This window comes from Sapajus apella, unplaced genomic scaffold (assembly GCF_009761245.1).
Source record: "Sapajus apella isolate SASKATOON/1434 unplaced genomic scaffold, GSC_monkey_1.0 scaffold13, whole genome shotgun sequence".
Classification (NCBI taxonomy): domain Eukaryota; kingdom Metazoa; phylum Chordata; class Mammalia; order Primates; family Cebidae; genus Sapajus; species Sapajus apella.
This window is the reverse complement of record NW_022436953.1, coordinates 22,643,533-22,657,255: the sequence shown is the minus strand read 5'-3', so window position 1 is coordinate 22,657,255 and position 13,723 is coordinate 22,643,533. Positions and strand designations below refer to the sequence as shown.

General features: G+C 49.7%; 1 protein-coding gene across 5 annotated transcripts in view; it reads right to left on the bottom strand.

The window, feature by feature from the left end:
• Positions 1 to 13,723, bottom strand: part of GRK5 (G protein-coupled receptor kinase 5) — a 241,360-nt gene that overhangs the window by 58,873 nt on the left and 168,764 nt on the right. For 4 of the 5 annotated variants that reach the window (XM_032281798.1, XM_032281799.1, XM_032281801.1 and 1 more), the window contains exon 3: positions 12,712 to 12,824. The exons of the other annotated variant lie outside the window; for it this stretch is intronic. In XM_032281798.1, coding sequence (XP_032137689.1) covers positions 12,712 to 12,824 — 113 coding nt within the window. The remainder of the gene's footprint in view (positions 1 to 12,711; positions 12,825 to 13,723) is intronic. 5 annotated transcript variants of the gene reach the window in all.

The following is a 13,723-nucleotide window of genomic DNA, read 5'->3' as shown; positions in this document are numbered from 1 at the left end:
CAGTGTGCATGTGTACACATACACACATGCACACACACAGACATATAGATATACACATCCACATACTCACACATGCACCCACACAGATACCCACACCCCCACACACAGACACACACATACCCATACAGACACCCACACACCCACATACCCAAAGACAGACACAAACACACATCCATACACAGATACACACGCACACCCACACACAGACACCCACACACAAACACCCAACAGAGACACACCCACAGATACCCACCCACACAAACACACCCACAGACTCACCCTCCCCACACACAGACACACACACCCCATATGGAGTGCTGATTCCAGGCTCACGCTACATGGCAGGGTATTATTAGTATAGCTACATGGTAGGTATTATTATTCCCAATTTGCAGATGAAGAAACAAAGGCTCTGAGAAGTTCCAATACAGTACAGCTTGCAAGTGACAGGGCCGCAGTGGCGTCTCTAAGGTGGCTGGGCCCTCTAGAGCCAGCTGCCTGCTGTTTTCCAGAATGAGAAGCACCCAGGGGTCCTGCTGCCCCTGGAAAGCCCACCATTGGTCTAGCACCATGGGAATGTAGCTAGACTGCTATGCAGGACCCAGGCCTTGGGCAAATGGCCGGCCATCATTTGGGGCACCAAATAGACACAGCAGTCTATTGCATCCAGAACACTAGATTCACACTGTCCCAAAATACATCTGTGAAGGTGGCTCTATTTAACCAAATGGAGACCTGGGGCTCACTAATCAGCCTCAATAACCAGCTAAAAATATTCTTGCTCTGGGTACTAAAAGCCGCATTAAAAAAAATAGCACCCCTTTCAGGTCAGCTGCCTCCACAGAAGCCCCACTGGTGGATAGGTGCGCAGGTCCACAGGGGGCGGCAGGAGCACTCGGGGACAGGCCTCCCCCACCGAGATCAAAAGGCCTTTCTCCAAAGAGTCCATGCCAGGCCACCACTTGAAGAGCATTTGTGTTGGGAGGTGGAACACAGATGGAAGGCCTCCAGCTGGGCTTTCCGCACTGATTAAGACACCTAGTGACAGGCCATGTCTCCACAGTGACCCCATGAGGGGAGTCCTGAGAGGCCGCCTACAGAGGGAAGGCACCATGGTGTCTCCCCTGGATGGGCTGAGCTCAAGGCAGATCACACTCCACAAGGCTGGGGCCACTCTGGAAACCACAGCTCTGAGAACACCCTTGCCCAGGTGGTGGGACAAAGCTGAAACCAGCTTAACCCAGCAAACGTAAGCAGCAAGTAAGAATTTGTGCCAACAAACCAGAGTTTTACAATTAGATGTAGCTCAGGAAATAGCAGCCAATGACTTCAGTGAAAAGAAAAGTAAACCATATGCAAAGAATGCCCTTGTGACCTCCATCTGCAAGAGAGTCCCTTCCCAAAACAGAAGGGACTCACACAGGCACCTTTGCTGTTCCAACCATTTAAAGCTCTCTCCCTGCCCAGGGCTCAGTTTTAACAGCCAGGGTACCAGGGAGCACCCACGACAATCCACATGGGGAATAGTTCTCTTTTCAGATATGTGCCAGGTGCCAAGGGGGAAGACACCACTGAATAAGCTGCTCTCTATGTTGTGATTTATGCCAAACACAGGGGTGGCCTCTGCGGGGAGATGGAGCTCTAACAGTTAATGCAGACTATTACACTGAGCTTAAGGAGCAAAGAATTACTTCTACATCTCTGCCTGCCAAAAAGTAGAAACATCTACGTGCATCTTAGTTTATAACCCTCATACTTTGTTCTCTCGGCCTGCCCTAATTACATCATCAATCTCAGAATATGCCAGGGAAAATATCTCCTGGCTATGAAGACACACATCCTTCAGATGATTTTTAGAACTTGCCACGTTTTTCAAAGAAGCCAGCCCTCGTTTAGAGAGGGCAGTCTGGGCTGAATTCCTCCTGGCCTTGGACTAACTTTAGATGTCACCTCATTCTACCAGGAGACCTTCTCTGGCCCTGACAGGAAGATGAAGTCAGAGATGCCATGAGGTCTTGCCACCTCCAGCTTCTGTAATTATCGATGTGGTCAGCTTTTCCAGAGTCCTTGAGGCAGGGACAAGTGACACGCCTAGTCAGCACACTGCTCACCACGCACCCCGCTGGAGAAACACCTGGATCCACCCCCTAGGCCCCAGCTTTCCGTCTGTGCTGACTGCATGGGCTGCCCCTCCAGAGCCCCTCTAGCCCTTTCCCACCTGGCTGTGGGGATGGAGTGTTAGGTGGGGTGGTTTTCTGCTGGCTCCATCCCTGTCTGGGCACCACAGGCTCCTGAACCCTCTTTTCCAGACCCGACTCCTGTGGGCGGCCTTCTCCCACGGTCCTGCATCAGTCCCTTTCCTCAGCCCTGCAGGTTAGGAGGCGGTGGAGGCTCAGAGGTGCCGCATCAGCAGCTACCGATTGCCCTTCCCGGCTCATGCTTTGTAAACAGGTCTTCATTGAAGTCCTCCATTCACGCATTGGGCGGACCATCCGTTTCCTGCTAGGACCTGGCTGATGTCTGGCACTGTGCTTCAGGTGGGTGGGCACTGACCTTGCTTCCTTTCTGCTCCCTGGTGAGAATGGAGAGCAGTGCATGAAGGAGGTGTCCCCCAGAGGCCTCAGGGTCAGACGGACCCGGTCAACCCCAGAGCTTTTGCCCGCTGGGCAGACAAAGTGTTCACTACTCTCTGGCTCCCATCTGAGTGTCCCTCTCCGGCCTGTCAGGATTCACTGGCCCATCTTAGGGCAACAGATGGGATGGAACCAAAGAAGGGAGGGAAAAATGGATTCCTTTCCACAATGGGTAAAGAATGAGAGTGGTGAGAGTGACCCCGATTTCCTGAGGTACCACAGCCACCAACTTATGAATTGTGGCCTGGCCAGAGGCAGATACTGAATAGAAGGCAGGAGGGAAGGGGGGCTACAGCTCTGCCTGTGGTGGGGGGGACAGGCTGGCCTCTCTCAGGGGAAGGGGGAAGGCTCACCTCTCTCTGGGGAAGTGGAGAAGCCCACCCCCTCGTCAGGGGAAGTGATAAACTCCCTGGTGGCAAACAGTGATATGGTTTGGCTGTGTCCCCACACAGATCTCACCTTGAATTGTAGATCCCATAATTCTCACGTGTTGTAGGAAGGACCCAGTGGGAAGTGACTGAATCACAAGGGCGGGTCTTTCCTGCGCTGTTCTCGTGATAGTGAATAAGTCTCACAAGATCTGATTTTTTTTTTTTTTAAGATAGAGTCTTGCTCTGTTTCCCAGGCTAGAGTGCAGTGGCACCATCTCAGCTCACTGCAACCTCCGCCTGCCGGGTTCAAGCGATTCTCCTACCTCACCCTCCTGAATAGCTGGGACTATAGGCACGTACCACTGTGCCCAGCTAATCTTTGTATTTTTAGTACAGTTGGGGTTTTACCATATTGGCCAGGCTGGTCTCAAACTCCTGACTTTGTGATCCGCCTGTCTCGGCCTTCCAAAGTGCTGGGATTACAGGTGCCCGGCCCCATCTGAGGGTTTTATAAAGGGTAGTTCCGCTGTACATGCTCTCGTCTCTTGTCTGCCACCATGTGAGATGTGCCTTTTGCCTTCCACCATGACTGTGAGTCCATTAAACCTCTTTCTTTTGTAAACTGCCCAGTCTTGGGTATGTCTTATCAGCAGCCTGAAAATGGATTAATACAGAGGGGCTTTGCCATCCCGCTTCCTGTCTGCCCCATGACTCTTCTCCTGAGAGCTCAGCCCTGAGTGGTTCCCCCACCCTCGCCCCCACCACAGCTGCTTTTCCTTCTTCCCTCTCAGAATTGTCTCTCTGTCCCTGCATCCAGCCAAGGATCCAAAGGCTACCAGGGAAGATCTTTAACTTTCCCCATTACTCTTTTTGTTCTAAGTGAAAAGAATCCCAGTCTAACCTAGTTCAGCAAAACTGTAAGCTCCTGGCTCCTGAAATATGAGGATGAGCTGAACAACCAAATGGTGAGGAGAACAGAAAAGCATCTGGGCACGGAGCCCAGAAACCAGGGACACAAGCACTCTGGAACCCCCATCATCCGTGTGTGTATGTGTTTGTGTGTTTGTGTGTGTGTGTGTGTGTGTGTGAGAGAGAGACAGTGTGTGTGTTGCTCATCATCTCTTGGTGCTAACTGGCTTGTTCCAGCATAGGAAACAGGGCAGACACAGTTCCTAGGGTTTTTTTTATGTTAAGCTTTCTCTAGCAGAGTCCCTTTGAGGCCATCAATTCCACGGAAAGGACTCGCTGGCCCGCCTTGGCTCACAGACTCCCTCCTGCTCCAGTCAACTGCAGTTTGGGGGTGACATCATTAAGAACATGGTAGCTTCTAGGACAACCATGTTATTTGGAAATATGGGTGGTGAACCCAGGAGACTGGATGATCCGCAGATGTGCACTATATAAACCCATTTTAGAAGTGGCACTTTTTCAAGACCGCCCTGCTCCCAGGATCTGGCTTCCTGGCTATTCTGACAGTCTCTATGTGGATCTGAAAAACTATTAGCACCCTCCACTCTCCCCATTTTGAGGAATCACAGCAGTGAGAGAAAGACAAAGACAAATATTCTTTGGATTCTCACAAACAAGAGAAGCAGAATACTTAGCCCCCAGTGAGGCAGAGTGGATCATTTCACAATAAAATTTCAGATGATCAGGCACATGTAAAGCCAGGTGATAGCCCACAAATGTTATGTCATCTCCTACAGTCAAGGCTACTGAGCAGTTAGGAATGCCTCTTAGCAGGAGAATTGCCTGAACCCAGGAGGCGGAGGTTGTGGTGAACCGAGATCGCGCCATTGCACTCCAGCCTGGGTAACGAGCGAAACTCCGTCTCAAAAAAAAAGAATGCCTCTTAGCATTTCCTATATGAGATTTCATTTGTTGTAACCTCATATTTGTAGTCGCCTGCCTTCAAGGTGGCCTGACATCCATGCTCTTGGAAAGTCTTTTTCCATATGAAATAGGGCTAACCAGTGTCACCCGTATAATACTAGGGAAATAGTGTGGATGCTCTAAGGAGAGGTCACAGAGGGCACTGCAGCTCCTACCACCCTCTCTTGGATCGCTTGCTCTAGAGAAAGCCAGCCATGTTGTGAGGGCACTCAAGCAATCCCATGAAGAGGCTCCCTCCTCCCAACAGACAGTACCAACCTGCCAGGCATGCGAGTAACTGCTGATGTGGATCCTCCAGCATGGTCAAGACTTCAGCCCAGCCAACATCTTGATGTCTCACCTCATGAGAGACCTTAGGCCAATAGCAGCTCATTAAGCCATGCCCAAATTCTTGACCCACAAAACCATCAGATAATAAAGGCTGACTGTTGTTTCAAGCCGCTATGTTTTGATATAATAACTAATACCGTGTGGGGCTCAGTGGCTCATGCTTGTAATCCCAGCACTTTGGGAGGCCAAGGCGGGCAGATCACTTGAGGTCAGAAGTTCAAGATGAGCCTGACCAGCTGATGAAACACCATCTCTACCAAAATATATAAAAATTAGCTGGGCATGGTGGTGCACACCTGTAATCTCAGCTACTAGGGTGGCCAAGGCATGAGAATTGCTTAAACCCAGGAGGTGGAGGTTGCAGTTGGTTGAGATCACACCACTGTACTCCAGCCTGGGTGACAGAGTGAGACTCTGTCTCAAAAAAGAACAGAAACAAAAATCCCAAAGCTAATACTGAACAGATATTTTAACTTGTAGCTGGAGTTGCTTAATTCACTTCAAAATTTTCTTTGGCTGGGTGCGGTGGCTCATGCCTATAATCCAGCACTTTGGGCGGGTGGAAGGATCACTTGAGGCCAGAAGTTCAAGACCATCCTGGGCAATACAGTGAGATCCCATCTCTTAAAAAAAAAAAAAAATTTAACAGCCAGGTGACATGGCCTGTGCCCTTGCCCCAGCTACTCAGGGGGCTGAGGTGGGATGATTCACTTGGGCCCAGGAGTTTGAGGCTATGGTAAGCTATGATCATACCACTGCACTCCAGGCTGGACAATAAAGTGAATCTCCATCTCTTGGAAAAAAAGTCTTTTTTTTTTTTTTCAGTCTTTCATTTAACCAAAAAGCAAGCTGCACGAGGGCAGGAACTTAGTTCTCCTGTTCATTGTATTCTCCCAACTGCTAGAACAGGGCCTGGCACACAGAGCCACCCCATAAACATGCATTGGGTGGATCTGGTTCTGTATCTGCCAAACCTCCCCCAATCCCAAAGAGAAGAGACCTGAAGACGTTAAGTCTCGCCCAAGTGTGAAGAGAAGATGGTTTCAAATGAGCCAGCATAGGGTCAAGGCTCCCAGGGAACAAGTTAGAGAGAAGTCCAGCAGTCTCAAAGATGCCCGAGACCCTCTTGGTCTGTGGGTCTGACACTAGCCTGGACCCTCTTCAATCCCCTGACCAGCTGGGCAAACTCTTTGCCCTCTACAGACCAGACCTAGTCTTGGCTTAGGTCACTGACTTCATTTCTCACTGAGAGGGCAACTGGCAGTGGCAGGAGAAGGGTCTTTCTCAGGTTCCTGGAAGACCCTTGACAATCAACACCAAAGGCCTAACTCCCCCAGCAGTCTAGCAAATGACGCACAAACAGTTCTGCTGCCCAGATCAACCAGGCCCTCTTTAAAAATGGCTGCAGTCCTTCCACTTGACTTGAGAAATGCAGACATTAAGATTGTACAGGAGGCCGGGCGCGGTGGCTCGTGCCTGTAACTCCAGCACTCTGGGAGGCTGAGGTAGGCGGATAACTTGAGGTCATGAGTTCAAGACCAGCCCGGCCAACATAGTGAAACCCAATCTCTACTAAAAATATAAAAATTAGCAGGTGCCCACCTACTAATCCCAGCTACTCAGGAGGCTGAGGCAGGAGAATCACTTGAACCTAGAAGGCAGAGGTTATAATGCACTGAGATTGTGCCACTGCACTCCAGCCTGGACAACAGAGCAAGACTGTCTCAAATTAAAAAAAAAAACAACAAAAAACTGTGCAGGAGAGGAGTCTTTCCCAGGGACTACAACAGAGTCCAATGAGGACAGGTTATTTTTAAAAGCTCCGCTTGGTAGAAATGCAACAGAGAGATGGGAATGGCGTGGATGGCACCGGCTGAGTCAGGCAGCACCTGGGCGCTACGGCAACGCCAAGGACGGACACCACCACCTCCTCCCTCCTCTGGGTTCCAGTCGGGATGGAAGAAAAAACGGATTTTAGACGAGAAGTTATGCCAGCCCTGGAAAACTCAATAAAGTCTCCGTGCGTAAAAGAGGTGTTCCAGAGGCTGGTCATTTGACGTCAAGATGGGCGATGAAAAAGTCTCGCTAATTCCCAGGGATGCAGATGAAAACGCGGAGGGGATGGAGTCGGCCTCTCCTGAGTGGCGGCTTCATTAGGGCAGATGTGAAGAGTATTTGACGCGCTGACACAGGGAGCCAGACTCACATTTCCTTTCCAAAAAACAGCTCTTGGTACAGGCCCAGAGAGGGGGAACGACGGCATGACCAGAATGAAAATGGGCATCCATTGGATTTTTTTCCCCCTTTTCAAACTGACTATAAGTGTCTAACAAAACACATGGCTGGAAAATTCCACCAGCTCCTAGGCTTAGCCTCACCCTGCTCTGCCTCATCAACTCTCTAGATGGCTCCCAAAGCTGCTGCCACCTCCTCTTTTCCAAATGGGGAGCAGCCCTTGGTCTGGGTGTCTTTTGTTCACTGCTTCTCCATCCAAGTGTATTTATATCCTCAGTGAGCTCCTCCAGCCCAGGGCTCTAAAGCCAGTTATATATATGTTGACAACTCCCAGGCTGGGCACAGAGGCTCATGCCTGTAATCCCAGCACTTTGAGAGGCCAATAAAGGCAGATTGCTTGAGCCCAGGAGTTTAAGACCAGCCAGGGAAAGATGGCAAAACCCTGTCTCTACGAAAAATACAAAAATTAGCCGTGCATGGTGGCATGTACCTGTAGTCCCAAATACTTGGGAGGCTGAGGCGGGAAGATCACCTGAGCCCGGGAGGTGGTGGTTGCGGTGACCTGATATCACACCACTGCACTCTAGCCTAGACAACAGAATAAGACACTGTCTCAAAAACAAAAATTTTAAAAAGTTGAAAACTCCCAAGTTTCCTTTTCCACCTCGAGACCTTTCTCGTGACGCCAGACCTGAATACCCACGTCCCCTGGAGCATCTCCACTTGGGCATCTGGTGGACATCCCAAGCTGCGTGTGTCTAAATTGGAGCTCTTGATCCTGCCACAAGGTGACCCTCCTGCAGCCTTATCCTTACTCCATCTTTCCATTTGCTCAGGTCAAAACTTTGAAATCTTCCTTAACTCTTCTCTCATCCCCAATCCATCAGAGAATATACTGTTAACTCTGCCTTCCACACAAGTCTCAAATCCAACCACTTCTCACCACTTCCAGGGGCTACCATGCTGGCTTGAGCCACCAGCTGCTCTCACCCGGATTACTACAACAGCCTCCTAGCAGATCTCCCTGCTCCCACCTCTGGCCCTCAAAGCCTGATCCCAACATGGGAGCCAGAGAAATCCTTTAAAAACCTAAGTCACAGATGGGTATGGTGGTACACACCTGTATTCACAGCTACTTGGGAGGCCAAGGCAGGAGGATCACTTGAGCCCAGGAGGTTGAGTCTGCAATGAGCTATGAATCTGCCCTTGCACTCCAGCCTAGATGACAGAGCAAGACCCTGTCTCATACACAAAATAAAATAAATAAAAATAAATAAAAACCCAAGTCAGACCATGCCACTGCTCTGTTAAACACCCTCCAGTAGCTCCCTGATTTCACTCAAAGTCAAAGTTCTCTGATGGCATAAAGTCTTACATGATCAACTCCTCTCCTACCCCCTGCCCTTCCTCCCTCCTCTCCAACTATGGACATTCTTGCCTGCAGGCCTTTGTCCTGGCTGTTCTCTGCCTGCCATGCCCTTTCACCATGTATTCGCTTGGCTAACTCCCCCAGCTCCTCCTGGTCCTCAATCAAATGTCGCCTTTCCAAAGACTCCTATGCTGACTACCCTACTTCATGATACAACCAGCCTCCCCATCACTCCCCACCTCCTTTAACCTGCTCCAGTTCTTCTTTTTCCAGCCCATTCCTCACCTTCCAACCTTCCCTGTCATTGGCTTATTATGCTCATGACCTCAGGGGCAGCATAATGTGGAGGAAGGAGCCTGGGCTGGGAGCCAGGAAACCTGGGTTCTGGGCCTACCTCTGCCTCTCACACACTCTGTGACTCCAGGCAAGTCACCAACCTCCACTAGGCCCAATCTGAGCATCACCCAGCTGCTAGGTGCAGAATTGTGGGCTGAGGATTCACAGACCATGGGCCACATCTGTGCCACCAAGAGGCTCTGGCTGGTGGAGGAACGGGCACACAGACTTCTCAATGGCCACCTTCACTGAGCCTCAGTGCTACTCCAGGCATGGCTCTGAGTAGTAAGAACTCATGTAGTCTCTACCTAACACCTCTCCCATTATCAGACACGGCTATATCCCCACCTACAGATGAAGACATGAGACACACAAGGGGTTAAACACCCGCCCATGGTCTCACCAAGAGCTGGTGGCAGAGCCACGTTGTCCTGGCATCCTGTCTCTGGAGCCCGCACTCTCCATCAGTGCACCTCTCCCAGCACAGGGCAGTAATGTGGCTCAGGCGCATGTGAGAAGCAAGCACCCACAGCAGAGGGGCCTAGCAGGAAAGAGAGGAAGAGGGAGATCGGGAGGGCCTCTGAGAACATGGGACAGAAGGACAAGCAGGTATCTGCCAGGCAAATGGGATCATGGGGAGGATTTCAGGCAGGGAGGCCTGAGGGAGCTACGGCCAAGAGACTTGAACTCTCCTAGCAAGTCAGAAACGCCAGAAGTGGGTGGTCGGGCCAGAATACGGCGCTCAAGAAAGACCCCAGAAGGCCAAGAGTGAAAAGGTGGGCAGGAACTGATGCTGGAAGATCTAGTTAAGTTAGCCTTAGAACCTGGACTCTATCCTAGATGTCATTATTTCCCAATTCTGGATACACATTAAACCCGTGGGAGATTTGAAAAACCCCCAATAGATTCTAGAATCGGTGGCCAGCCTAGTGGTATAAACCCTTGTGCCAAACAGTGGCCTACAACTACTATGTCCCCGTAAAAGGAACCACAGCTCCTCTGAAAAACAGTGGATCTAGTACAAGATGAGCCCAGAAACCTGTGTCATGCCAGACAGCAAGGAGACTACTGATAACTGCTGGAGTCTAGCCAGGGACTCAGAAGCCAACCTGGAGAGGCCCCCACTAGCCAGTGATGAGACCACGAGCATCAATCAGGATAATGACCATGGTGCATCAATACACACGCAACATGTTTAAAACCACAAGTTAAAAACTCTAATTAGTTACTGCTACTGCAGGATGGTAGAGAACCAGTTTGGTATTTTAGAAACATTAATGCAAGAAAAGAATCAACCATTTCCGATATAAACTTTACCACTGGGTCGCCAAATGGTCATCAAAAGGAAGTGTCTCCACTGGCAAATGAAGAAGGAATGGCAGAATTAGACTGCTGCCCTGTTGCAAGCTCTTGTTAAGGTACAGATTTAGGTACAGCCTAGCAATAGCTGCTACTGTTTCAAAAAGAAAGACAGCCAGATGGTACATGCCCCCTGATGGAAGAATATGAAACCACGGAGGAAGTCAAATCCCACTCCACCCCGCAGAAAGGGAAACTGACTTTGGACAAGTTTCTAGCAATGTATAAGAAATATAGAGGAGCCTGTGAAATGACATTTGGGGATGAAAATACAAAATTCAGACTGTGTGAAACTCTTCTGTAGGAACAACAAATGTATTACAAGTGGGGGTGGGTGGTTATGGGGGAGCCTAGAGTCAAGAAAACATCACCCAATCACAATGTGTGGACCTTCTCCAGACCAAGTCAAACAAATACACATAAAATGTACGAGAACACTGGAAATCTGAATACTAACATTTGATGATAGCAAAGAATTTTTAAGCTGTGACAATACCATTTTTTAAAGAACTCTTATTCATAGATACATAGTGAAAAGTTCACAGATGAGATAATAGGTGAAATTTGCACAAAATGTTACAGAGTAGAGGATGGAGGAATGGATGAAAGAAGACTGGCCATGAGTTCATACTTGCTGAAGTGGGGTGAAGGGTGCTTGGGGGTTTATTACGCTATTCTGTCGACTTTTACTTTTTATAGTTTGAAATTTTCCATAATAAAAAGTTATAAAAATACTAGGTCCCAACTCCAGAGATTCAAATTAATTGGTCTGGGCTTCAGCTCAGGCTCTGGTGTTTTTCTAAGGCTCCCCAGGTGTTTCTAATGCCCAGCCAAGATTGAAAACTACTGTAATCACTCATATAAGTGGCTCCAAGAGCCTGCCCGAAGCCCAAGGCAGAACCTCCCCTAAGCCCAAGGCAGAGCTCCCTTAAGCCCAAAGCAGTCTGCAGAGGGGAGGGAGCTGCCCTGGGCAGGGTCAAGAAGCCAAGCACATGAGCCTTGATCAGGTTAGGGAAGGATAAGGAGAGGAAGCCATCAAAGACAGTGCAAAGATTTCAGGCTTGGGTGACTGTAGGGTGCCGGTCACTGGAACAGGTAATGTCTCAAGGACTGGTAGCTTTGGGGACCTGGGAGAGAGGGCTGAGTGCATCTGGGACTTATTGACTTTAAGGGGGCCTTTGTGACTTCAGTGGAGATGTCCAGTGGGCAATTTGGTTTTGGGTCTAGAGATCCCTGTGGAGATCCTGAAGCAGATACAGAGACTTAAGCCCTAAAGGGTTGTCCCCCAAACTGAGATGGAGGTCAGGATGGCTGCAGCCAGTGATGGCATGAGGGCCTTTAGGAAACAGCAGCATCTCAGCCCCGGCCCCTGGGAGAGGGGCCTGGATGACTTCACTCCTGTCATGACTGCTCTCCACTCCTCACCCCTCTTCCTCTTGTCCTCCTTCCTCAGATAGAAACCCAAAGGCAGTTGGCTGAACTGAGGTACCCTGCCTTTCTGGGCAGGTGCAGAGGAACTCCTGACTTCCCACAGCCTGTCTTAAAAGTCCCTACCATCAATCAGCATTTGTTAAACACACAACAAGCACATCTGAAGGAAGCCTCCATGGCGCTAGGCATACCACCCATGCCAGAGCCCAGTGGAGCCATCTGCTGTCAGACCGACTCGACAGCCATGCACTTCATTTGACATTGATTGAGTGCCCATAGATGCTGGGCACTGAATGAGGCAGGTGTGAACAGGAAGCCCAGGGTCCTGCCCTCAGGGAGCTTACATTCTAATGGGGAAGCAGACAATAAACAACTGTACAAACACACAAAAGCTTTGGAACTCTATAAAATGGGTTCTCAGCTGGAGGAAGGGGCCACAAGATCCAAGAGCTAGGCCTAACTTCCCCAGACTCTGCCTCCCATAATAACCCGGGCTTCCAGAATCAAAGCGCTGACAGAGCTCCACTTTACAGCAACAGCAACTAAGGTCCAGAGGGGAGGGGGCCCACCCAAGGTCACCTATGAGTTTAGATCCTAAGATAATTTTGCATTCCCAATCAAAGTCTATACTGGGAGCTTTGTAAGCAGTGAGTTTATTCCTCACTCTTCTAAACCACCAGGTCTTTTGCTTTGAGCCAGAACAATCACTGACCACAGAGCACCAAAGGTCCATCCCCCAGGCGCAGGGACTTACCACTGAGTCCAGGAACTGAATGTAACGCTCCAGCCCAGGCCTGGTTTCACAAAACTGCCGGAAAAGCAGCCTCCCAATTGGCTGCTTGTCACATAAACTGCAGTAATCTCTGTCTGGAGACAAGAAAAGAAGAATGTGGTGAGACCCAGGAGAAGGCCAGGTAGGGCCTTTCTGTCATTCCCACACCTGGGCTCAGAGCCCTAGATGGATGGAGTAGGGTGACTGGCAAACTCTCAGAACCCCTTCTTCATTTCATGGTCTCTGTAGACTCAGAGAGATGTCAGTGTATGACCCAGCCTCTACTCCCCACCCCACGCCCCCAGTCTAATGCTTTGATTTCTGTATGGACATGCCAGCAGTTCTGGGGACCGTGATTCTGTCTCCTTGGTGACCATTAAGTACATCACGTTCTCTGATTTCAGTGGCTAGATAAGGGTGGCAGGTCTGTAATGGAAGCCAGTTGAATCAGAGTGGACCACAGACTGGCTGGGAACACTGGAGCAGAGGTGCTTTCTTCCCCTGGAGGTCATGGTACTGGGTGTGAGGCCAGGTGCCTCAGCAGTGTTCTTGACACTACAAGAGAAGCCGCTGTGAGGGTGAGGCTGACACATCAAGGAGGTGAGAGCTGGGAAAATCATGTTGGTGCCCTGGTGATGTCATGAATCTCTGGATCCAACCATTCCTGTAGCTCAAACCACATCTGAAAAGCTTGTTTATGAGATAACACATTCTCCTTGTTTAGGCCAGTTTGAGCATTTTAAGAAATTACTTGTAATTCAAAGCATCCCAATGGATACAGTTTTTAAAAATCATTTTTGCTCAACTGGAGAAAAGCCCAGTCTTAGGATGCTTAAAATTATGAAAACCCTGCCTTTTCCAGTTAGGCGCCAAAGGCACAGAGACAGGAAGTCACAGAGACAGGAAGTCACCCGCGCTCACCCACTCAATAGTCAAGAGGGTTCTAAAGAGGAAATACTGCAGACTCCCACCAAGAGGCCCAGAGACCACGGTG